General features: G+C 44.1%; 1 protein-coding gene across 1 annotated transcript in view; it reads right to left on the bottom strand.

The window, feature by feature from the left end:
- The window catches only part of LOC141148598 (uncharacterized), an 82631-nt gene that overhangs the window by 29143 nt on the left and 26170 nt on the right, over positions 1 to 27318 (bottom strand). Inside the window, exons 4-8 of the mRNA XM_073636197.1 lie at positions 19095 to 19379; positions 16270 to 16377; positions 9195 to 9512; positions 7355 to 7699; positions 2007 to 2315 (exon numbers count right to left, since the gene is read on the bottom strand). Coding sequence (XP_073492298.1) covers positions 2007 to 2315; positions 7355 to 7699; positions 9195 to 9512; positions 16270 to 16377; positions 19095 to 19379 — 1365 coding nt within the window. The remainder of the gene's footprint in view (positions 1 to 2006; positions 2316 to 7354; positions 7700 to 9194; positions 9513 to 16269; positions 16378 to 19094; positions 19380 to 27318) is intronic.

Raw genomic sequence — 27318 nt, 5'->3', positions numbered from 1 at the left:
TTCCGCCATACATAGGGTTTTGCTTTTAGGACGAAAAGTTACATTTTGGTCTCATCTGACCAGAGCACCTTCTTCCACATGTTTGCTGTGTTCTCCACATGGCTTCTCACAACTGCAAACAGGACTTTTTATGGCTTTCTTCTTGCCACTCTTCCATAAAGGCTTCACAGAACAGCTGTATTTATACTGAGATTAAATTACACACAGGTGGACTCTATTTACTAATTAGGTGGCTTCTGAAGGCAATTGGTTTCACTAGATTTTAGTTAGGGGTATTAAAGTAAAGGGGGCTGAATATAAATGCACGCCACACTTTTCAGATATTTATTTGTAAAAAAATTTTTTAAACCATTTATCATTTTCCTTCCACTTCACAATTATGCGCCACTTTGTGTTGGTCTATCACATAAAATCCCAATAAAATACATTTACGTTTTTGGTTGTAACATGACAAAATGTGGAAAATTTCAAGGGGTGTGAATACAAGGCATTGTATATTCCAAAGGCTGATTTTTTTAAAATTTTGAACATGTGACCAGCAGGACTAGAAGCTCCTCCTGCCATTGTTTCCCTGCAGACAGGCTGGGAGAGATTTGTGTCATGTGACAGCTGTATATCGATTAGGAAAAAGGTACTTGGATATTTTTTTTTTAACCACTTCAGCCCCGGAGGATTTGGCTGTTCAATGACCAGGCCATTTTTTGCGATTCGGCACTGCGTTGCTTTAACTGACAATTGCGCGGTCGCGCGACGTTGCACCCAAACAAAATTGATGTCCTTTTTTTCCTACAAATAGAGCTTTCTTTTGGTGGTATTTGATCACCTCTGCAGTTTTTATTTTTTGCGCTATAAACAAAAAAAGAGTGACAATTTTGAAAAAAAAAGCAATATTTTTTGCAATAATAAATATCCCCCAAAATTATATAAAAAAACTAATTTTTTCCTCAGTTTAGGCCGATATGTATTCTTCTACATATTTTTGGTAAAAAAAAAAAAAAAATCGCAATAAGGTATATTGATTGGTTTGCTCAAAAGTTATAGCATCTACAAAATAGGGGATAGTTTTGTGGCATTTTTATTATTATTTTTTTTATTAGTAATGGCGGCGATCAGCGGTTGTTATCGTGATTATGGCGGACACATCGGACACTTTTGAGGCTATTTTGCGACCATTGTCATTTATACAGCGATCAGTGCTATAAAACTGCACTGATTACTGTGTAAATGACACTGGCAGGGAAGGGGTTAACCACTAGGGGGCGAGGAAGGGGTCAAGTGTGTCCTAGGGAGTGATTCTAACTGCGGGGGGAGGGGCTACAAGTGACACGACAGTGATCACTGTTCCTGATGACAGGGAGCAGTAGATCAGTGTGCTGTCACAAGGCAGAACAGGGATATGCCTTGTTTACACAGGCATCCCCCTGTTCTACAGCTCCATGACAGATCACGGGACACCAGCGGACATCGAGTCCGTGGGTCCCGCGGGCATGGAGCTCGAGGCAGGGGCGCACGCATGCCCGCACGGCGTGAAATTCAAAGTGACGTATATATATATATACGTTACTTTGTGCAGCCGAGCCATTCTGCCGACGTAAATGTTTGTGACATGGTCTGCAAGTGGTTATTACAATGCCATCATCCATATACAGAAATAGAAGGCACAATGTAAATTAAACAGTGTGTGTTTAGTAGCACTTTAAGGGCTTGTTTACACTTGTGGCTGAGGGGCAGTAAAATCATGCAATTGAGACACATTTTTACTACCCGCCAACCACTGCATCTTTAGCTGCAAAAGGTGATAGCCGGGGGTGTACACATGCCGTGGCAGGAATTATACCCCTTGTCACGTTTGATGGGCACTACTGTCTGCTAAACACAACCCATTCAACCCCTCAAACAAAGGAACAAAGCACCATTTTAAAAATGAATGGTGGGGCAGAAAGAGAACCTGTCATCTTGCCCTGATTGCCCTATGGTGTGCCTGGTAATTTAATATTATACCTCACCTGGATCTTGTATGGAGATCTCTCTGTATTCTGGCCTTTCCATGCTTTCATGTTTCCATGTGACTTTCATGATAAATTTTGTGTTCTCTAGGAGTTTTCCTGGAATTTTATATTGACTGTCAAGTCTAAATGTGCCATTTTGATTGCCAATGACCTTGTTCTCTGGCATGTTCTCTTTGTATTGGATGGGATTGCAGGTCCAAATAACCGTTATATCTTGGGGGTAAAAGTTTATAAGGGTTAAACAACCCACCACATCCCCGGAGTCTGTGACTGAGAGTTGTATTGGCTGCTGGAGTTCAGGTGTAGCTGCAAAAGAAAAATATGAAATATGTAGATCATTCACCTGGGAAAGGTTTATAAAACAAAAATGTGTCTAACATTTTGGTGTGGTTAGTAGTGTTGAGCTACCCCCATAGGAGCCGCCTGCATTAAAAAGGTCCACCTTGTGTGTGCAGCCAGGCAGGAGGCGTTCCAGCCCGACAGCCAAGCAACCAGCATTTGTAACAGAGAACAGTCAATAGAATTGTTGTTTTTATATTTATTAAGGGATTTTAACCACCTAAGGACTGGGCCTATTTTTCAAACTTGTTGTTTACACGTTAAAATCATTTTTTTTTTGCTTAGGAAATTACTTAGAACCCCCAAACATTATATATATATATATATATATATATATATATATATATATATATTTTTTTTTTTTTTTTTTTTCAAACACCCTAGAGAATAAAATGGCGGTCGTTGCAATACTTTATGTCACACCGTATTTGCGCAAGCGGTCTTACAAACGCAATACACTTTTTTGAATTAAAAAATAAGAAAACAGAAAAGTTAGCAGTTTGTTTCTATATTGTGAAAGATAATGTTACGCCGAGTAAATTGATACCCAACATGTCATGCTTCAAAATTGCGCCCACTTGTGGAATGGCGACAAACTTTGGTACCATAGGTGACATTTAAAATTTTCTACAGCTAACCAGTTTTAAGTTACCGAGAAGATCTAGTGCTAGAATTATTGCTCTCAATGTAACAATCGCGGCGATATCTCACATGTGTGGTTTGAACACGATTTACATATGTGGGCACGACTTGCGTATGCTTTCAATCTGCGCAGGAGGGGGGGCACCTCTCCTGTCGCCGATAAAAGTAATCTTGCAGCGAATCCGCCACAGAGACCACTTTTATCTAAAAGCAGACCGCCGTTTAAGAGGATACCAGGGGTTATTCCACGTCAAAGTACCGTCGTATAACGACGGCGGGCGGTCCGTAAGTGGTTAACTTGGATGGGGTTTGGGAAAGGTCCAGGTTGCCATTAATACATTAACGTTAAACATTGAGGACTCTGTCACTTCAGCTATTTGCCAACCAGCCGCCGTCGTTATACGCCGGTAAGTTGGCTCCCCTGTAGCTGTACGGCGGCCACTTTAAGGGGTAGGCGTGACGCCGGAGCCGATGCGCATGGCCTGCGGCCGTGATGTCTGCTGGTGACCTGTAGCGGTGTGACGTCAGCACGTCCTTGGGAGCCGCGCGCAATTTGATCTGACCTATCCTCACACGGATCCAACAGCTGATCTAACAGCTGATGTCAGCTTTCCCCTGCAGCCACGCACCATACAACAGCAACGGCGCTTCAGCGGCCCCACAGTGAGGGACGGCTCTTTACCAACCTACACTCCTAGTGAGCCATACAGAAGCATCTGTCCACAGAGAGACTTCAACACCAAGGACCATTACAGTCTGACGACGGATACAGTGCGGTTAGTGAGATCCTTCCACTCTACTCAGCACTTCAAAAAACGTATGTCAGTTTTTCTCTATGTCTCCTTAAATGCTGTCTCCATGGACATTTATCTTGCTGCCTATGTAGATGACTCTACAATTTTCCTTGCTGCAACCTGGGAAGCGTTTGCAATCTACTTATCAGCTGTGGTTTAAACAATCACTGAGTGCAATGATCCCTTGAGAGATCGCTCCATCTATTATTATTATTATTATTATTATTCAGGATTTATATAGCGCCAACAGTTTACGCAGCGCTTTACAATATAAAAGGGAGACAATACAGTTATAATATAATACAATACAATAGGATTAAGAGGGCCCTGCTCAGAAGAGCTTACAATCTAATAGATGGTCCATACCTTATGATTTATCGGTTTGTCAGATCACCCACCCATTTACATCACCTCAAAATTAATGGTGTAGGACTGTTCCTGCCCAACTGGATAGTCTCTATTAGGAATACCCTCCATCAAATCGCCATTCTTACTGTGCAGGACTATCCTTATTTTTACTATACCCCATTACACAGTGTGCATGATGTGTATGAGTGGGTGTGTAGCCGCGGCCCCCATTAGTTTTTAATATCCCCTGTGACAACGTTGTCCAATTTTTTAATTGGTTTGTGGTAACCGTCTGTCCATATTGCAAATTTTTCACCTTTTGTACTATTAATTGGTTTATTTTTTGGTAATTAATAAAGCTGGTTTTGTATTCACATTAGTGTTCTCTGTTGACCCACTTTAGAGAAATTCTCAGTTTCTCCTGTTTTCCCAATATGTATAAAAGGGCAACTTGAACTGCATCCAGGCTTTTGTCTGTATGAGAGGTCTATACTTACCCGCTGAAATTGGCCACCACCGTTAATACTTACTGGTTGATCCGGGCAAAACTTCTGTTTTTTGTCTGCTGGTGACCTGTGATCGATCCTGAGAGAGACAGAACAGAGATCTGACAATGTAAACAGACAGATCCCCGTTCTGTCAGGGAAGTAGAGGGAGATCTGCTGTTCCTAGTAATCAGGAACAGCGATCTCTTTCTACTCCCTGTCAGTCCCCTCCACTCACAGTTAGAAATACCTCCCAGGGAACACATTTAACCCCTTGATCGCCCCCTAGTGTTCACCCCTTCCCTGCCAGTGACATTTATACAGTACTGAGTGGCTATTTTTAGCATTGATCGCTCTATAAATTACTATTATTATTATACAGGATTTATATAGCGCCAACAGTTTATGTAGTGCTTTACAACTTGAGGATAGACAGTACAAATTTAGCTGTCCAAGAAAGTTCCTGCCCATTGCTTTGACAAGAATTACACAAAGCGTTGTAGGTTTCTTCTTTTCAATTTTTTTTGGATGTCAACAGATTGGCTTTAGAGCCCTTTCACACTGAGGCGGTTTGCAGGCGCTATCGCACTAATAATAGCGCCTGCAAACCGACCCGAAAGTGCCGCTGCTTTGCCTCCAGTGTGAAAGCCCCGAGGGCTTTCACACTGGAGCGGTGCGCTAGCAGGACGGGAAAAAAAGGCCCCGCTAGCAGCATCACAGGTCACCAGCGGACATCACGGCTGCAGACCATGCGCATCAGCTCCGGCGTCACGCCTACCCCTTAAAGTGGCCGCCGTACAGCTACAGGGGAGCCAACTTACTGGCGTATAACGACGGCGGCTGGTTGGCAAATAGCTGAAGTGACAGAGTCCTCAATGTTTAAAGTTAATGTATTAATGGCAACCTGGACCTTTCCCAAACCCCATTCAAGTTAACCACTTACGGACCGCCCGCCGTCGTTATACGGCAGCATCTTCGGAGCGGTGAAGGAGCGGAGTGTATACCGCTCCTTTACCGCTCCTGCCCATTGAAATCAATGGGCAGAGACGCTTTGCGGTGGTTTTTAACCCTTTCTTGGCCGCTAGCGGGGGGTAAAACCACCCCACTAGCGGCCTAATACTAACGGTAAAGCTCCGCTTACAATAGCGGCGCTTTACTGCCGACGCCGCCCCCGCCTCAGTGTGAAAGGGCCCTTAAACATTTACAAGTCAAAAGCCTAGAAGCTATGAATTTATTTCTAGTATTTACAAGATTGAGTGCAGGGCATTATGGACCCCTGAGGGGCATTACTGAGGCTCTCTGGACCCACAGTGAAATGATTCATCATTGAGGGCAGCCCACCAGTAGGAAAGGTCCAAAGAGGAAGAGGCATGTCATGTTTCTGGCCTGAAGAAATCAGGAAAAGGGAAGTATAAAAGTAAAAAGCAAAAAATACACCGGGGAGAGCAGGGGAGGGGAAGCATTAGAATTACCATTCCCCACCTTCCATGTTAGATCTGTAAATACATTTACAGACTTCCAAAGCCAGCAAATCCATCTCCTCAACACACGGCCTGCCCAGAAGCAGGGATCATGTTTCCTCTAAAAGCAATGTGAATGTACTGAGTCCCACTGTGAAGAATAATGACCATTACTTCTTTATGGGGCAGGCAATGGGAAAATTATTTATTGGCATCTGAGGTCTGTCTGTGTATTTCCAAATTTGATGAGGAGGGTGGAAGCTGGGCTGGAATTCTGCTTTTGTTATAAAGTGAAGTTACCCTTTAACCACTTGCCGACCAGCCGCCGCAGTTTACTGCGGCAACATGGCTCGGCTGGGCGAAACGACGTTATGTTATGCCGCTTCGCCCTGTGGCCACTAGGGGCGCTGCGAGTCGATGCGAGTGCCCGGGGGGCGCGATGACTGCTGGGCTTCCGCAATCGCTCGTGACACAGAGAGAACCGGGAGCTGTGTGTGTAAACACACAGCTCCCGGTTCTCTTAGGGGAGAAATGACTGATCTTCTGTTCATACAATGTATGAACAACGATTTGTCATTTCCCCTAGTAAGTCCCATCCCCCTTCAGTTAGAACTCAGAGAGGGAACACAGTTAACCCCTTGATCACCCCCTAGTGTTAACCCCTTCCCTGCCAGTGACATTTTTACAGTAATCAGTGCATTTTTATAGCACTAATCGCTGTAAAATTGTCAATGGTCCCAAAAATGTGTCAAAGGTGTCTGATATGTCCGCCATAATATCGCAGTCCCAATAAAAATTGCAGACTGCTGCCATTACTAGTAAAATAATATTAATAATAATAATGCCATAATTCTATCCCCTATTTTGTAGACGCTATAACTTTTGTGCAAACCAATCAATATACGCTTATTATGTTTTTACTTACCAGAAATATGTAGAAGAATACATATTGGCCTAAACTGAGGAAAAAATAGTTTTTTTTGAAAAATGTGGGATATTTATTATAGCAAAAAGTAAAAAATATTGTGTTTTTTTTTTTTTTTTAAATTGTCGCTGTTGTTTTGTTTATAGCGCAAAAAATAAAAACCGCAGAGGTGATCAAATACCACCAAAAGAAAACTCTATTTGTTTGTTTGGGTACAACGTTGCACGACCACGCAATTGTCAGTTAAAGCGACGCTGTGCCAAATTGTAAAAAGTGCTCTGGTCAGGAAGGAGTTAAAATCTTCCGGGGCTGAAGCAGTTAAAGAAACCAAAAGAAGAGCTTTTGTACTCACCCAGCACCTGTAAGGGTCCAGTTGTCTTCTCTATTGGTTCCTTCAGACTGGGATGGCTCACTCTGCAGATGACCTCTGACCCCACATCTTCTAGTAATGGGGTGAATTCCAGAAGTGCTGTATGGGTGAATGTTTTATCTGGTTGGAGATGAGATCTGCTGTCAGGCATTTTGTATCTCCCGCTGTTATTTATAGGAAATTCCTTCTTTCCCTTTTCTTTCATTAACCAATTCACTGTCAGGTCATCAGGGTAAAAGTGCGACGCTGTGCATTGCAGTTGTGTTTGTTTATTGACATATAATTTTGGTATTCGTATTATCCCGACTTCTGGCCGGGCAAGAAAATCTAGAAGAGATAATAGCATAAAAATATTTATTTCCTATGCAATAAGTTTTTGTTTTGTTTTTTTAAATTAAAAGCTTTTATTTTACTAAGTACCAATCATAGAGAAGGAAAAGAAATGTAGAAGGATAAGCAACAGAGGCATGTACAAGTGTATGAGATATATTATGGGAGCAAATGTGAATGGGGGATTTACTCCTGCAGGGCAAATCAATAGGTTCACTTTAATAAAGGTTCAATAAGCAGCTTCCTCCTTGCTCTGTTTAGACACTGGAAGTGAAGAGAAATAATGTTCTATGAGCTATAGGTCTTGACTTAGGGCTGAGGTCAACCCCCCATGTAACAGTGCTGGGTGCTTGTGCAGCCAATCAATAAGCACCAATCTTGTCACATGTGAGGAAGAGAATTCAGTCACATGCTCATCTATATTTTGAAGTACTGGGTTGTCTGCAACAGGAGAGGGAAGGGAAGGTGAATATGTACTGCCGGTGGATCAACTGTTAAATTACTGATAGCTTAAAGTGGTTGTAACCCTTAAAAAAGAGATCCTGTTCCCTCATAGCAGGTTAACCTGTCCCTTTGTAAGCTGTAAAAACTAGCTGATCCTGCCTATTCCTGTGTCCCTCTCTGTGTGCTGACCACGGTAATCATGGCTGCTGAGCTCTGGTACCGTGGTCAGTTTACGTGCCTCCATCAACCGCTGTCTCTCTCCCCCCCACCTCCCTGCCTGTCAGCTCCTGTATCTGTGCGAGTCATCTCCCCTCCACCCTCCTGCTGCTATTAGTACTAAAAAAAACTTTAAACAATGTCACTGCCAGCCCCTCTGTTTTATGCAGCCATAACACACTGTGTAAATGTTTTTTTTTAAAACAAAACATCTAAATACCTTTTTCAGAGATCTTCAGGCCGGTCATGTGATGGGGGGACGGGCGTGAGCCTCGAAAAATACAGCGGCGGCGGTGACCTGCGGAGGGAGCCGCCTCTGGACACAGAGAGGAGGAAGAGGAGGGAGGGGAGCACTCTGGCGCTTCAGCGCCCCCACCTCTCTGGCGCCCGGGTGCACTGCACCCCATGCACCCCGACTGGGATCGGCCCTGGGTTAGTGTTTTCACAGAGAGAATATCCATCCTTATTCTGGCCATACACTAGTAGATTTTCAAAACAAAAACTTGTAAGAACATTCATATGAAAATTCTCTGAACATTCAATGATTCTTTTGCGTTCAGGAGAGGGAGGTTAGGGATGGTTGAGCTTTGGCAAAAAAGCACCAAAAGCTCCTAAATTCAAGTTTAGAAGCTGTAGTGTACATGAGCTCTTAGTTACAGGTTTCTGATTGTACCATTTGTATTTGTGTCATTAAGGCATTCTTACAGTGACTTGACAGGTAAGACATTGAAAACCAGTAATTTTGGTGAAATGATGGGTGTTATTTTGTATTTGGGCTTCAACCATGTCAGATTTTATGACAATGTTGTCTTTAACAAAATATTGACCATACCTCTGTTACCTTTATCATCGCTTCTCCATTCTCTGTTTTTTGAGTGTTTCAGTTTGCTGTGTTCCACCATGGCTTGGACAACATATGCCCCATCTTCCTGGATCACCCCTCTGAGGCTTTCACAAGTGCTGATGGCATTGAAGGTTCCATCTTGGTTTTGAGTTTTTATAATGGTAGAGTTTATGGGACGAGGCTGTGTGATTGATGGTGGCTGGATTACCTCCCACAATACAGTAATATTTTCTGGTTTAAAATGATCCACATCTAAGCTGAAAATACCACCTGGGGAACGAGTGATATCCCTCACCTTTGGAATGCCTGTAACACCAAGGAGATACTTTTAGATATTATCTTAACAGAGACACAGAAGTAGCGCAAAATCAGAAAGTTGGTAATGGAATCATTTAAGGGTCACTGTACTTTTAATGCAGTTATTATATCTTTTAAATGCACCCTACCCCAGTATCCACTCAAGTCTTATACTTATCTGTCGCCACTCTTCTAAAATGTAGGCTGTGGGAGCAACACACATATTCATCAAGAGTGTCCATGTCTGGCTTCTGTCTCCATGTATTCATATGGAAAGTCCATCCACTGATAGGACAAATAATAGGTGGTCTTTTCAAATGGTTGAATAGACATTCTTTCACTGAAGGAGTTCAGCCTAGCCAGGAGACTTTGGGAGAAGAGGCTGCACTGGTTATGTAGCAACGATTTAGAAGGTCAGGGACAGGTAAGTATAAGACTTGGGGAAAGTGGAAATGGGCATTTAAAGGATAATTGTCCCAAAAGTGCTGCTAACTTTTAATAGTTACTGAGAAGAATATCAACTTTTATGAGCACAAAAAAGCATTATAAGAAGTTAAAGCGTATCTTGGGAGGAGTAGATACGCATTCCAACTTTATTTCTTTCTATGTCCTCACTAGGGAGATTCACGCTCTTGAATTGTCTTCTTGAGCACTGTTACAAGAACAGAAAGTGATGGGAAATCTAAAATGTTCTTTGTGCGACAGGAAGTGAGTATAAATTTTCCACTGGGGTCTCCAGTTCCTATGAAAGCTGCCTGAGAGAGGATTTTCCTTCACTTGTTGTATCTCTAGAAAATGTCCTTAACAAGACAAAGGCAAGAACATAAAAATGACAGGGGTCATAACTATTCCCTGCTGTGTACAAAGCAAAAGAAAATCACTATAGGGACACTTTAAATGAAATGTGCAACATGTATATTAGTATATAAACTGTAAATATGGCTAAATCCTCTGATGGATAAGAGTGGGTCAGTTTACGATAAGTGAAGGCCTATAGTATGCAGACTTTGCATTTGGGAAACTAATAATGCTCAGGTAAAACCAAACACTCATTCTAGCCACATATGTAAAAACCTTGTCCAGGTGCAATCAACTTATAGCTTGTTGCTATTTATCCATAAGCATGCTCCATATACACATCTTAAAGAGACCCTATAATGAGGGTGACCCCATGTCCCATATTGCCCGGGACAGTCCCGCATTTTGCAGGTCTGTCCCGCGTCCTGGGCACCTTCATTTCGGGACAATACAGTGTCCAGGAATGAAACTGACAGAGCCAGCAAACCCGGCGGTAATGCTGGCTCTGCCTCCGCCTCCACCTGAGACTCTCACTCTACTGGCCACTGGTTGCTAGAGCCGCGTGGCATCTAGCAACCAGTGACATTACAGCCGAGACTCCTTGCCGGCGCTTTGTTGACAGGGCTGCATGTGGTGGTGAGTAGTGAGCACTTCAACTGTGCTGCCGGACAGACCACCTACGAGAAGACACAGAGAACCCCCTACCTTCACCCCCAGCAGGCTTGGAGTTCAATTGGGACTCGGGGAGAAGGTGCTGCCGCTCCCAAGATGACTGTGCCAGGTATCACTAAATGGTGGATCAGCAGCCTGGGTGTCCTGTCCTCTCCCATGTGACTCCACCTCCGCTTTCATCTTTACAAAGCAGGTAGAAGACAGAAGATGCGGCATGTCTGAGCAACAGGCAGGAGCTGTCCAACTTTGCAAGTTAAAAAGCCTGTGATTCGTGGCTGGGGACGGTCCCAGCAACCAATCATCTGTCTGTTAAATGCAAAGTCGGACAGCTCCCGCCCTCTGCTCAGACATACCACATCTTCTGTCTTCTACTTGCTTTGTAAGGTAAGGGAGTGGGCATTTACATAAAAGGGACTGGGTTGCAAAGAAGAAAGGCGGCTGTAAAGGGGACCGGGATACCAGAAAGGTGAGGACTGTGAAAGGGAGTGGGGTGCAAGTAAATGGAGAGGGGGGCAGCTGTAGAAGAGACTAGGATACAAGGAGGAGGATGGTGGGGGGGGTACTGGGATACATGGAAGGAGGGCCTGGGATGCTGGGAGGGGGACTGTGGGAGGGACTCGGACACAAGGAGGGGGACTGGGATACATGGAAAAAGAGCCTGGGATGCAGGGAGGGGGACTGTTGAGGGGACTGGGATATAAGAAGGGAGACTTTGGGGGGGGGCTGGTATAAAAGGTAGGGGGCTGTGGGGGGGACTGAGATACATGGAAGGAGGGCCTGGGATACAAGGAGGGGGGTTGTGATACATGGAGGGAGGGCCTGGGATTCGGGGAGGGGGACTGTGGAGGGGACTGGAATAGAAGAAGGGGGACTGTGGGGGGGACTGGGATACAAGGAGAGGGGCTGTTGAGGGGACTGGGATACAAGGAGGGGGGCTGTTGAGGGGACTGGGATACATGGAAGGAGGGCCTGGGCTGCAGGGAGGAGGAATGTGAAGGGGACTGGGATACACAGAAGGAGGGGTTGGGAAACAGGGAGGAGGGCTGTTGAGGGGACTGAGGTGCAAGAAAGGGGGGCTGTAAATGGTATTGTGATACAAGGAGTGGGGATTTGCATGGTTCTGTGGTGCAATTAAGGGGGGCAGCTGTGAAGGGGACTGTGGTGCAAGTAAGGAGGGGCTGGAAAAGGGACTGGGGTACATGTAAAGGTGGGTTGTAAAGGGGACTGGGGTACAAGGGGGGCTCTGAAGGAGAATGAGGTGCAAAGAAAGGGAGATGTGAAAGGGACTTGGATGCAAGGAAGAGGGGCTGAGGACACTGATGGGGAAAGGTCTGTGATGTAAACTGGTGGACTTGGATGCAAAGATGTGTGTGATGTAAAGCGGGCACTGTATTGTAAAGGGGTGCAATGTGATGAAAAGAGGGCTGTATTGTAAAGAGGGGTGCGGTGGTGTAAAAGGGAGCGCTGTGATGTAAAGGGGAGAATTGATGATGTAATGTAAGGGGGTGGGACTGTGATATTAAGCATCCCGAATAATAGCACAAACATGAGACTGGGATCTCTGCTGGTTGAAAATTTTAAATACCAGACCTCTGAGAATTTTTATTCAATACCCCTGCTGTAGTTCAGGCGAGAAGGAGAACATATGTGTGGAGCCTTTTGAGTCTGCACCTCTCCATCCAACTGACCCAGCCATTTCTATACTCCACCCCACAAGTTACATCTCTTCTTCCTAGCACTCTATGATAGAGATAGCTGCGCAGGAGGTAAAGTAGTGACCGATTCTATAGTCGTCGACGATTTTGAAATCATCTTTTTTGGGAGGGAGGGGGGGTTCCTGAATGGCAGTTTGGAAATGTGGTTACTATACCTGTAATCTTGCCAGTGCATGTGGCCTCCCCCCCAAATCTCTTGAGGCCAAAGGAGGAGGGGGTGGGCAATGAGGCCTCCCCACAAAGTCCTTATATTGACCCTAACAGTGGTCTCTCTCTGCTCCTTCCTCCTGTACAGCCATCCACAATACCTCTCCTGGTCAGTTCTCCAGTCCAAATGTTAGGCCCCGGCACTGTCAAGTGTGTGGGGGGAGGAATTTGGCAACACTGTCATTTCATCCTATATGGCAAGGTAGCTGTGACTTTTTTTTGGCCCATTTACACTAAAGCAGTCTGGTGCAGTGCAATAACACACACATGTTAACATGCATTGTAGCATTAAAGTGTGTTTTGTTAACCACTTACCGCCTGGCACATTTTTGTAAATATTTTATTATATCTTTTCATGTGACAACACTGAAGAAATTACACTTTGGGGGTTATTTACTAAAGGCAACTCCACTTTGCACTACAAGTGCACTTGGAAGTGCAGTCACTGTAGATCTGAGAGGGACATGCAAGGAAAATAAAAAATAGCAATTTTGCTTGTACATGGATGATAAAATCTGTGCTTCCCCTCATTTCAGATCTTCCCCTCAGATCTACAGCGACTGCACCTCCAAGTGTACTTGCAGTACACCTGTGGTGCAGAGTGGATTTGCCTTTAGTAAATAACTCCTTTGCTACAAAGTAAAGTAGTGAGTGTACAGCTTGTATAACAGTGTAAATTTGCTGTCCCCTCAAAATACACAGCCAGGGGCGTAACTAGAAATAGCAGGGCCCCATAGCAAAATGTTGTATGGGGCCCCCCTGCAAACAGCCCCCCCCACAGGTGACCTGTGCCACATACAGCGTGACCTGTGCCCAATGCAGCGTGACCTGTGCCCAATACAGCGTGACCTGTGCCCAATACAGCGTGACCTGTGCCCCATACAGCGTGACCTGTGCCCAATACAGCCTGGTCTGCCTGTGCCCCAAACAGCCCCACTTATGCAGAGGAAGAGGCAAGCCACCTGGATCAGCAGAGAGCGGGATTGCCCGCTGTAATAGCTTTCATTTCAATTTCCTGTCTTCCCGGGGCTCATCGTCACATAGCCCCACCTCTTGGCCTGACACCTTTGATGACGTCACATGTCCCGCATTGGATCGGCGTTCTGTCTATCAAAGTCACCGGGCCAAAAGGTGGAGCTATGTGACATGAGCCCCGGGAACACTGGAAGTTCTAATGAAAGCTCTTACATCGGGCAATTCAGCTCTCTGCTGATACGGACAGCTCGCCTCTTCCTTTCCTCTCTCTTCCCCTGGCTTGGAGACTGTGCCGGCGGTGCTCTTATCCTCACTGGGCCCCACTCGGCTGCGGGCCCCATAGCGCCCGCATGGGTCGCTATGGTGGTAGTTACGCCCCTGCACACAGCCATTAATGTCTAAACCACTGGCAACAAAAGTGAGTACACCCCTAAGTGAAAATGTCCAAATTGGGAACAAAGTGTCAATATTTTGTGTGGCCACCATTATTTTCCAGCATTGCCTTAACCCTCTTGGGCATGGAGTTCAGGTATTAACATAATACCAAAAGCTTTGGAATAAACCAAAGAGGATTATGTGGTGAAATATGTCCAGGGGGTCTCAATTCCTTTCTTAAAGACGAGATGTCAGGAGTCTTAGATATTTTACCCAAGCCCCCCCCAATAAAAAGTAAAAATAATTTAAAAATAATAACACATTGTAAAAAAATTGTACCAAAATTTTTTTTTAAAAATATGAAAAATAATAATAATTTTTAAAAATTAAAAAAATTATTATAATTTTTGTTTTCAGTTATAAACTTTAAAGGATAAGTTCACCTTTTTGGGCAGAATTTAACTTTTCATAATAAATAGAAGCGTTTTCCAATGCCATTCCTGACCCAGCTCCCCCAATGTGCTTTTCTCCTACTTACCTCATTTACATGATATTTAGAACCGTGTCAGCCTTGTTGTATCTTTGAATGGATTTTCAGGTTCCATCACTTCCTGTGTCTTGTATCAGCATTCACTTCCTGTTAGGTCATCTCCCAGAAACCATCACTTCCTTGTTGCATCACAGAAGAGGGCGTGATAGGGTGTGTTCACCACTCTGGACCACACCTCCCTCATTACACTACTACCACCACCAATATCCCACTTGAATGGGCTGGCCTACGCGCAACAATCGTCCCAGAGAAGCTGTAGAACTAATTTTGGAGCGGCACATGGTGTGTTACTGCAGTTTCCAGTGTGTTTGCCACACTTGGGGAGCCTTTAACATGTGATGACCACACAAGCACGATGAACATTTGCAGCATTTATGAAACGCATGGCAAAGCACACATTTTCTGTGCAGTTTGCCATGTGTTTGGAAACGCACAGATGTAAATGGAGCCTCATTGTTTTTCTGTAAATGCACCAATTTCACTTTCAGGCCCCATTCACACCTAGAGTTCAATGAGCTGTGCTCCACCTGGCAAAGTAGCTCATAGGACATTTTTGTAAATTTGTTACCGCATTTGTCACCTGTTTTTTCATGTGGCAAATGTGTGTTTTCTTCTGTGTTTGGTGTGCTGTTAACAATTAATGACACTGAAAGCCCAACTTGGTAATTTTAGGTGTATAAATGTGGCCATACATTATAGAATCTGATTGTACAATCTCTTTACAATCTTCTTTAGATTTACCAAAACTATATAATAGGAGGAGACACCATCAATCCAATCACACTGGATCCAACCAGGTAGGTACTTGCACTACATCAGGGATGTCCCGCAGGCTGCATGTGGCCCCAGGGAATTTAGCATGCACCCTGAGCCCATCCAAAGGGACGCTGGGGAAGTCAGGCAAATTCACACATGGGGGAATGCCGGGGGTACTGTGAAAACTTAGTTGATGGGTGTGCTAATGAGGACACCTGGTAAACTCCTTCCTGGGTCATACTGGCTGGTCCATCCTGTGTTTATACCAGGAAGTTTCTGAAATGATCTGAAAACTACAGCCATTAATGGAGATGAGGCCTGGTCTTAAAAACCAAAGAAAACTTGTATTTTTATGCAACAGAGGTACATTACTGGTATATTGGTATATAGGGGAGCTGGATTTTAGAAAAAAAATGTGAACTTAGCCTTTAATTTAAAAAAAAAGGATTTTTTTTTAATAATTTAAAAAAATGAAGGGCTCATTCACAAGGGTTCTCTGGCCCATACAGTGTGAATGAGCGATTTGTGTGGCGGGAGCCACCTGTCAGTCTATGATGGGCCCTAAAATTATCTAAGAAAGAGTTGTAGAAGATATTAAAATGTTTTGTAAAGGACATGAAGATACATTCTTACAAGGTGGTGCTACAGATACTTATTAATGTAACAGACAGAACACAAGTCTTTACTATAATGAAATAAAATGTTTTCAGTCACTTACGCTTTCTTCTTTCCTTAATGAGTAACAGAACAATGATTAAAAACGCGATAATTGAAATCAGTGATATACTGGATATTTTGACAAGGAGTTTATACCGTGCCTTTAGATCTGAAAACAAAAGGAAAGTAGAATACTGTTTATTTGTACTCATTACATTTACACTGATATTAAAGGGGTTGTAAACCCTGATGTTTTTTTCACCTTAATGCATCCTATATTTTTTTTTTATTATTGCATTTTAAGTCATAGTGTAAATATTAGATCTGAGGTCTTTTTTTTTTTCTCTAGTAGTAAACACCACACTGAGCATGTGCAGAGTGCCCCCAAGGCTCTGTACTATCAGCAGATGGATCGGGGACTGTGGAAGAAGGGGAGGATCAGAGAAGATAGGATCAAACAGCCTTATTACACAATACAGAGGATTAACCCCTTAGGTTCCACAGTGAGTATAGCAAGCATGCTTTACTACATATACAGACTGATTTTACTGTTGTGGGTTTAGTAACACTTTAATACCCATGTGTGGGCAGTTTCCATATGATGTCTGTCCTGCAATCCACTCTAATGTACCATGATGTTTCCTTTCTTTGCAATGTGTGTCAAGGAATTTTATAACTATGTTCACATTTTTCCTTATGTTTTGTTAACCTTTGAAATCAATAAAAGTTATTAAAAAAATAAATTAATTAAAGGACAAAGATGAAATGTTTTGTTGAATCTAAGGGGCACAATATATTACTAATAATTGAATTCACTCACAGTCACGCATAGTCGAACGCAGGGGCGGATCCAGAGTCTAGTCTCGGGAGGGGCACTGACAGAAAATAAGTTTTTTTGTGGGCAATTTATCGAGGAAATGGCTGGTGTTGGCGCTTCAATTATCCCAGCACCATGGTTGTTATTTCTATTAATATATTGTAATATAAAATTTAATGGTTCAACTCACCATAATGCAGAATCAGTGGGAGCTCGTCGCCTGCCACACATTGCGGATTATCACTTGCCACGTCACCTGCCACACGTTGCAGATTGTCACTTGCCTGCCACCAGATGCAGATTGTCACCTGCCACATGTTGCGGATTGTCACTCGCCACGTCACCGGCCACACATTGCGGATTGTCACTTGCCACGTCACCTGCCACCAGATGCGGATTGTCACTTGCCACGTCACCTGCCACACATTGCAGATTGTCACTTGCCTGCCACCAGATGCAGATTGTCACCTGCCACATGTTGCGGATTGTCACTTGCCACGTCACCTGCCACACCTTGCACATTGTCACTTGCCACGTCACCTGCCACACATTGCAGATTGTCACGTCACCTGCCACCAGATGCAGATTGTCACTTGCCACACATTGAGGATTGTCACTTGCCACATCACCTGACACACCTTGCGGATTGTAACGTAGCTGCTAAGGTGGTGTTTTGCTTGCCTCTTGCTTCTTTGTCCCAGATCAGGCAGCAGAGAGATAATGTAATCTCTCTGCTGCCCACACTGCCTGAACAGTGAGGGCAGAAGTTACTGCAGGGATGCGGGGCAGTGAGAGATGATGTCATCTGATTGGCCCTGATTGGCCAGCCGCCCACTCACACCTAACCTGCTCTCACCCGCCCACACACTGAGCCACACGCCCACTCACAAACCGAGCTGCCCGGTCCTCCTGCAGAGCCGCCCGCTCTCTCATCTACTCGGGGAGCCGCCCCGCTCCCTCATCTGCTCAGGGAGCCGCCCGCTCCCTCATCCGCCCGCTCCCTCATCTGCTCGGGGAGCCACCCGCTCCCTCATCCGCCCGCTTTCTCACCCACCTGGGCCGCAACAAATTTCTCGGTGGTGGCAATTGCCCCATTTCCCCCCCCCCCAGGATCCGCCCCTGGTCGAACGTTTACTCTATGAACATCAAGAAACTGACATGGTACTCCAAAGAAAAGTCATTTAAAATTAGTCGAGTCCATGAGGGCACCATCGAATGGTCAGATGAGTGACTTTTATGTTTTCTCATTCTAACAAAATTTGACAGGTGTAACCCAGCATTAGCCTGGCTTGATCTGCAGATGCCATGGTGCTGCACATCTGATCAGTTATGACACCAGCCATTTGATGGTTTGACAGTTCAGTTAAGAACATAAGCAACTGTGACAGATATCATTCACGGTAAGCCATGAATGTAACAGTTAAATCAATGAGTTTAGTTATGCTGAGTGGGTAGCCCTGTCAGCCCTGTTCTATATGACAAAACTGATTGTTCAATCAACTTTTGTCAAAGAAGCCTCCTGGAAAATGTTCATCCATAGAGCATCTGCATTCAATCAGATGCAACTACCATGCTGCCACAACTGCTCTGTGGTCAATATTGGGAGGTAGGACTCTCTAGTGAAAAAGGATGTGGGGGTCTTAGAACTCTGATAGGAAAGGGGGGTAGGGAGGATTCTGATATGAAGGGAGGGGGGAAAACAGAAGATGCTGATGTGAAAGATTGGAGGGGGGAACAGGGGCTCTGATCTGAAAGGGAAGGGAGCCAAGAACTATGATTTGAGAATGGGGCTTCTGATGTGATAGAGGACCCCATTTTAGAATGAGGTGCCACAAGATTTTGTGTATTTTCAAAGGGTGCTGTAAATAAAGGTTGAGAAACACTGCTGTACTGTACATAGTGCCTAGTGCCATGTTGTATTTCATGTCATCCCAGTCATTGCTCATTAGGGCATCAGAACCACTGCGTCCACCCAATTCCCAGGGATGCAGTCTAGAGAGACCATGCTTTCTGATTTTAAAATTTTTCCATTTTTCTAACATACCTCTGTTAAATCAGGTGTCACTCACCTGTGCTTTGTATCAACAGTCTCTCCACATGTGGGTTGGTGAGGGTTTCATGTTCCACCACACATCTTAACTCCATGCCCCAGTTCTGCGATGTTGGGGTGAAGGGGTAGGAAGATTCCACAGCTGATCTGCTGATCCTCCAGGTCTTGGCTTTTTCCACCAGGGTCTCATTTAAGAACCAGTTCACAGTGATGGATTCTGGGTAAAACCCATAAACGCTGCACACCAAGTTCTGCTCTACATTCAACTTAAATTCTTGGGAAATGATGTGAACAGATGGGATAGCTGCAATAAAAGGGATATATATGTTATTTTAATGCTATCTTCTTGTTTACTTTATACTACTGCAAAGCTAAATAAGTAATTACAGCTATCTGCTCATCCCCTTCTCTCTCAGCCCCGGCATCTTTGGGGGCGGGAAGGTCTGCCAGATCATGTGACCACTGTGATTAGCTGTCACAGTGGTCACATGATTGGGAGGCGGTCCTGCCAGCTCTCAATCATTACTAGAGACTGTATGGTGTCTTTAACTACCCCATTACTGTGCTGGGAGCGCACAGTGAGCCTGATCTCAGCACAGAAACCTCTGCTGCTCATTTACACATATGTGGAGCATGTGGTGGTTGTTCAAGCCAACCCTGTTTGCCACCACACATATGTGTTAGCTGGATTAAAACAAGTTACATTTAGTGTGGAATAAAATGTTTTAATTTAAACAATTTGTATGCAAAATCCTCTCCGCGTGGTGAAGGAACTAATCTTGTTGAATTAGTAATTTAACTTATCTGTATTTCCAAAAGATTTAAAGTGCTAATTAATGTGCATATATCCAAATAACAAGAAAAATTATGTATCTCTCACTGTCGCTACTGTAAAATTCTTATAAAATACCAACTCTTATGCCTTGTACACACGATCGGACATTGATCTGACATTCCGACAAAAAAATCCATCGGATTTTTAACGACGGATTTTGGGCCAAACTTGTCTTGCATACACACGGTCGCACAAAGTTGTTGGAAAATCCGATCGTTCTGAACGTGGTGACGTAAAACACGTACGTGGGGACTATAAATGGGGCAGTAGCCAATAGCTTTTGTCTCTTAATTTATTCTGAGCATGCGTGGCACTTTGTGCCTCGGATTTGTGTACACAAGATTGTAATTTCAACCATCGGATTTTGTTGTCGGAAAATTTTATATCCTGCTCTCAAACTTTGTGTGTCGGAAATTCCAACGGAAAAAGTCAGATGGAGCCCACACACGATCGGAATTTCCGACAACACAATTCGATCGCACTTTTTTCATTGGAAAATCCGACCGTGTGTACAGGGCATTAAAGTGCAAATATTCTACTTCAAAGTAGTACTGTATATCCATACTCATTTACATGGGGGGTGGGATCTGGGGTCTTCCAGATTCTGATAATCCCCCCGCCCGCAGACCCCCACAACCGTAGCCCAGGGTTGTGGGAAAGAGACCCTTGTCCCCATCAACATGGGGACAAGGTGCTTTGGGGTGTGGGGTGGTGGAGCCCCCCCGCCCCAAAGCAACCCCCTATATTGAGAGCATGTGGCCTGGTATGGTTCAGGACGGGGGGGCACTCGCTCCCCCCCCTTTTCTGACCTGCCAGGCTGCATGCTCTCGGATAAGGGTCTGGTATGAATCTTGAGGGGGCCCACGCCATTTTTTTATTTTGGCGTGGGGTCCCCTAAAAACTTATACCAGACTCATGTAGTTTTTTTCTTTATTTTTTTGCTGGGTGCCGGAAATGCAACCGCGAGTCAATTTAAATGTGATTTGACTGTTTTTTTTTTTTTCTTTAGAAATGCCAGTTTTGTTGCATCATGTTCTATACATGCTATAGATGCGCCACTTTACAGGCAGACTAAGGGGACCCCCCATGCACTATATTTAACCCCTTCGCTGCCAGGCCCTGTGCTCCATTTTGTACACTGAGGTGGCCAAACCATTTTTGCAATTTTTCCTTTGATTTTGTATTTTTCACTTATAGCTTTCAAAGTTTGTAAACAACCCCCCAAACTATATATTTTCTGAAAGCACATGACCAGTAGAATTAAAAGAAAGTGCTACTGATTTCTAAGGTCCCATGATATTTGTGCAAATGTATATCAAAACCATATTTTTGCTAAAGACACACTAAAACCATTATAAGCAGATAAAAACACAGCTAATTTTACAAAATTCCTGCTAAATTCCAACTTAATATAAAAGCTTAACCTGTATGGAGTCAATACATAATTCATATTTGTAATTTTTACATTGCGCTCTTTTACAAAATGGTTAAAATTGGATGCACGCAAAAATGTAAATATACAAATTTCTCTAAAAATCGTCATACTTTTAGCGGCTAAAATACCAATAGCACCTGCATGTAAATCGCCTGTAATCAATGTCACCCTGGTGGAGAACAACGTATCCTGGATTATGATCAATGAAAAACTGGCCAGTATACCACAGGATAGGCAAGCTAGGTTGTGAGAGTATGGAATCCCTGGATTGCTTATCTCCAGGCTCCTAGATGGCTGGGTTATTTTGTGAGGGGAGGCCGAGGTCGAGGGGACCCATCCCACTCAGCACTAATATATCAGATTTTTAATTTCCTCCTTCTTTTTTGTTTTTTGGGGAGGATTTGTTTATTTTTTATTTTTTCCCTCCCTCCTTTCCCTCACTTTTCTTCACATTGGTTTGGTTATACAATAATAAAGGAAGAGGAAGGGGAGAAGGTGGGGATATTATTATTATTATTATACAGGATTTATATAGTGCCAACAGTTTACGTAGCGCTTTACAACATAAGGGCAGACAGTACAATACAAATCAATACAGGAGGGATCAGAGGGCCCTGCTCGTTAGAGCTTGCAATCTAGAAGGGAGGGTCAAGTGGAAACAAAAGGTAATAACTGTGGGGGGGTGAGCTGATGGTGATAATGAAAATACAGTTGTTAGGTGTGGGTAGGGTAGGCTTCTCTGAAGAGAAGGGTTTTCAGGAATTGTCTAAAAGCTAATAAAGTAGGAGATAAGCAGACAGATTGGGGTAGGGCATTCCATAGGATTGGAGAGGCTTTGGAAAAGTCCTGGAGGCGAGCATGGGAGGAGGTGAGCAGGAAGAGAGCAGGAAGTCTTCAGAGGAACGAAGAGATCGAGTAGGTTGGTATTTAGAGACTAGGCTAGTGATGTAACTGGGGGCAAAATTGTGAATGGCTTTGTATGTAGTTGTTAGTATTTTGAATTGAATTCTTTGGCCGAGCGGAAGCCAGTGGAGGGATTCACAGAGAGGAGTAGCAGACACAGAGCGATTGGTAAGGTGGATGAGTCTGGCAGCAGCATTCATGATGGACTGAAGAGGTGATAGACTATGTAGAGGTAAGCCAATGAGAAGGGAGTTAAAAAACAAAATAAGTGTAGCGCTAGGAATAGGGGTCAGAAAATGGAGTCTATGGATTGACAGTTCAAAGTTCGTGTGTTTAAAGGAACATCCCTGGAGAGGATATGAAAAGTCCTCTGGAACAGATCTCAACAAGGGTGTGAATCATCTGTGGAGGGGAGCCCACACACCACCAATAGAAGTAAAAAAAGGCTTACCGGACTCGGTGGACCCAACAAGGCATACGCCAGGTAGAGTCAATCAGGCTTAGGTGGTGCTGGACTACAGATGGCCCGGACGGGCAAAGTAGGTGGAGTGGCTACAACGTGGCTGTATTCCTCAAACGTAATCGGGCCCAAAGATATGGAGTACGGCACCCATAAATCATATCCCTCCGATCAGCGTTGGAACCAGCAATATCAGCAGCAAAATGAAGGAAGAGAAGGAATGGCCAAATAGTGTAAATCCGTTTAATTGGAAATATATTAAAAGAAGTATACACTCACATGAAAATATATCTAAAAACAGCGCTGTGAAGAAGTGGCGACAGTGGGACCCCACTGTCGCCACTTCTTCACAGCGCTGTTTTTAGATATATTTTCATGTGAGTGTATACTTCTTTTAATATATTTCCAATTAAACGGATTTACACTATTTGGCCATTCCTTCTCTTCCTTCATTTTGCTGCTGATATTGCTGGTTCCAACGCTGATCGGAGGGATACGATTTATGGGTGCCGTACTCCATATCTTTGGGCCCGATTACGTTTGAGGAATACAGCCACGTTGTAGTCACTCCACCTACTTTGCCCGTCCGGGCCATCTGTAGTCCAGCACCACCTAAGCCTGATTGACTCTACCTGGCGTATGCCTTGTTGGGTCCACCGAGTCCGGTAAGCCTTTTCACTTCTATTGGTGGTGTGTGGGCTCCCCTCCACAGATGATTCACACCCTTGTTGAGATCTGTTCCAGAGGACTTTTCATATCCTCTCCATGGATGTTCCTTTAAACACACGAACTTTGAACTGTCAATCCATAGACTCCATTTTCTGACCCCTATTCCTAGCGCTACACTTATTTTGTTTTTTGACATTGTTTACACTTGCTGGTTGTGTTAGCTGCTGTTATATTCCCCTTTTTGGTAGCGCAGAATTATTGTGTATATATTTCTAATGAGAAGGGAGTTGCAGTAGTCGAGGCGAGAGATGACCAGCGAGTGAATTAAGAGCTTTGTTGTGTCATTGGTTAGAAAGGGGCATATTTTGGAGATGTTGTGGAGGTTGAGGAGGCAGGATTTGGACAGTGATTGGACGTGTCGCTTAAAGGAGAGTTCAGAGTCCAGGACTACACCTAGAACCTTGGCATGTAGGGATGGGCTTATAGTTGTGCCATCGATTTTGACAGAGAGATCAGGGGAAGGAGCATATGAGGGAGGAAAAATTATAAGTTCGGTTTAGGATAGATTGAGTTTGAGGAAGTGGTGTGACATCCAGACTGATATATCTGATAGTAAATTAGTGATACGTGAGGAGACAGAGGGAGTGAGCTGAGGGGTAGAGAAATAGATTTGGGTGTTGTCAGCGTAGAGGTGGTATTGAAAGCCATGGGAGACTATCAGCTGACCTAGGGAGGAGGTGTAGATTGAAAATAGGAGAGATCCAAGAACGGAACCTTGGGGGACCCCAACAGAGAAAGAAAGAGGGGAGGAGGAAGTAGAGTTGTAAGAAATGCTAAAGGTGCGGTTGGATAAGTAGAAAGAGAACCAGCAAAGAGTACAGTCACAGAGACCAAAGGCGTGGAGTCTTTTGAGGAGGAGGCAGCAGAGAGGTCCAGGAGTAGGAGTACAGAATAGTGTTGACTGGTTTTGGCCGTTAGTAGATCATTTGTTCGTTTTAGGAGAGCAGTTTCTGTGGAGTGTTGAGGACGAAATCCAGACTGAAGAGGATCAAGAAGGCTATTATCAGCGAGGTGGATGCTCAGACGGTTGTAGACCAGACGTTCCAGGAGTTTGGATAAGAAGGGGAGTAAGCAGATGGGGCATAGGTTGTTAAGATTGGATGGGTCCAGTGAGGGCTTTTTAAGTATGGGTCTGACAAGTGCATGTTTTAGAGAGTTGGGGAAGATGCCAGAAGAGAGGGAGAGATTGAAGATGTGGGTTAGAGAGTGTAGCATAGAGCCAGAGGGTGAACGTAGCATTTGTGAGGGAACATGATCCAGAGGACAGACGGTAAGGTGGACATTACCAATTGGTTTAGCAACCTCGTCTATAGTGGTGGGGTTGAAAGAGGGAAGTAATGATTGTGCCTGTGGGCATGAAGTGTAAAGCGTGGAGGGTATCGAAACAGTAGAGATCTCCTCGCGAATTGTATCAATCTTCTGTTTCAAGTGATTGGCGATCTCCTGGGCAGTGAGTGAGTTGGCGGGTGGAGGTGGTGGAGGACGAAGTAGAGAGTTGAAGGTAGAGAAGATTTCACAGGGACAGGATGATAAGTTGCTAATGAGAGTGATAAAATAGGTCTGCTTGGCAGAGAGGAGGCTGGAATTGTATTTTTGGTGGGCAGATTTTTATTGGTTGAAATCTCTCTGAGACCTAGGCTGGCCATACACTATACAATTTTCTTGTTCAACTTTCCTTTAGATTTACCAAAACCATATAATATGAGGTCAAACCTAAACCTTTTCAATTTGTATGCAATCAGGCAGACCCTTGCACCACATAGTTGAAGGTAAATCTAAAGAAAATTGAATAAGAAAATTGTATGGTGTATGGCCAGCTTTAGTCTTATGCCACAGGCGCTCATGAGCACGACTACGTTTTTTCAGACTTCTAGTATCATCTGTTTGCCAAGGTTGAAGGGTCGGGGCCTGATTCTGTGTGTAGTGAGAGGGGCCAGTGAGTCCAGTGAGGCTAGAAGTGAAGCGTTGCCACAGAAGTGGCTAGGTTGGTGCAGGATAGGGGTGAGATTTTGTCGTAGAGGTTGTCGATAGCAGAGTAGAGAAGAGAAGGGTTGAGATGACGTAGGTTTCTGCAGGTAACTTTTAGGCGGTTGGAGGGAGAGGAGGTGGAGGAGAGGGAGAGAGTGAAACTAATAAGGTAGTGATCAGAGAGAGGGATTGAATAGTTATAGAGGTGGCATAGAGTGCAAAGGTGAGAGAAAACGAGGTCAAGGGTATTGCCTTCGGAGTGAGTAGGAGCGTGTATCCACTGCTTCAGGTCAAAGGAGGAGGTTAGGCTGAGAAGTTTGGAAGGGGCAGGAGTGTTAGTATTATTAGGGATGTTGAAGTCCCTGAGAATGATTGTGGGGATTTCAGAGGAAAGAAAGTAGGGTAGCCAGGCAGAGAAGTCATCAAGAAAGGATGATACTGGTCCAGGGGGCCTGTAGATCACAGCTATCCTTAGAGAAACTGGAGTGAAAAGATGAATGCAGTGTGCTCCGAAAGAGGAGAGTGACAGAGAGGGAGGTGGCTGAAGTACCTGAAAGGTGCTATGTGGGGCTAGAAGGATTCCGACACCTCCTCTCTTACCTCTACTGGATCTGGGGGAGTGAGTCCAGGGAAGACCAACATGGGATAGGGCAGCAGAAGACGCAGTGTCGGACTTGTGGAGCCAGGTTTCGGTAATGGCGAGTAGGTTAGATGAGTTGGCGATAAGGAGGTCATGGAGAGAGGTGAGTTTGTTGCAGACAGAGTGGGAGTTCAAAAGGGCACAAGAGAAAGGGAGTCTGGTCTTGGGAAGAATAGAATTGGGAACTAAATTGAATATATAGTTTTGTAGGATGCTACAAGGGGACAATAAAGTCTCTCTAACCAATTTATAACCTTTATTATTATGGTTTATGTGTAAAGGAGAAGGGTCAATGATCACACCGAATAATGCATCCTTCAGTCATTGATTTTCTGATGAATATTTGAGCATAAAATTCTGTATGCTGTTTTGAAATTGTAATAAAAATTATTGGAACAAAAATTTTCTCAAAAAATCTGATCATATTTTAGGTTAATAACTTTGATCAGTGGGATGATCAGAGTTTTAGAATTGTTCAGCAGAGTCTGCTGAACAATTCTGCTATAAGTTTATGGTCATTGAAGTGACCCTGAGCTTATAGGAGAGGGGGAAATGAGGTCCGTACGTTGTACAGACTTGGCCACCTGTAGGCACTTCTGTAGGTCTGTACGGTGTACGGACCTGGCAGTGAAAGGGTTAAAGGGATTTTTCATTTTTATTGTTTCACTTTAAGCATTATTAAAATCGCTGCTCCTGAATAAACAATCATTTTAAAAAACATTTTTTGCCAATTACTTGCATATAAGCCTTCAGAATGGGCACTTTTGATTTCTCATGTTTGGCTCCCAAAGACTTCAATGGAGTTCGCAGTTTGGGGCAGAAGTTTTCCCCTGTTCGGGAGTTCTACTGCGAACCAAACTGGAGAGTGTTTGGCACATCTCTAGTGCACAGCTGTGACCAGGGACAGAGTGGAGAGAGTGCTGGGGGTACCATCAGAGGAAAGAAAGGCACCCTGCCCAGAACTATCTTAGAGAGAAAGCTGAAAGACAGAGCTGCTGCCAGTATACAGTCCCTGCTGTGTCATCCATCAGTGTCTCCAAGGGCAACCAAGGGTCACAAAACACTCACCCGGAGGGGTAACTGCATCGCTGGGTCTGGTGAGAGAGTCGGCCATTACCTGTTATCTACTTATAGACTAAGCCACTTGAAGCGTGACACGTTGGGTATCAATTTACTCGGTGTAACATTATCTTTCACAATATAAAAAAACATTGGACTAACTTTACTGTTGTCCTATTTTTTTCATTAAAAAGCGTGTATTGTTTCCAAAAAA

The sequence above is a fragment of the Aquarana catesbeiana genome, linkage group LG06 (assembly GCF_042186555.1).
Source record: "Aquarana catesbeiana isolate 2022-GZ linkage group LG06, ASM4218655v1, whole genome shotgun sequence".
Classification (NCBI taxonomy): domain Eukaryota; kingdom Metazoa; phylum Chordata; class Amphibia; order Anura; family Ranidae; genus Aquarana; species Aquarana catesbeiana.
This window is presented reverse-complemented; position numbering and strand designations above follow the sequence as displayed.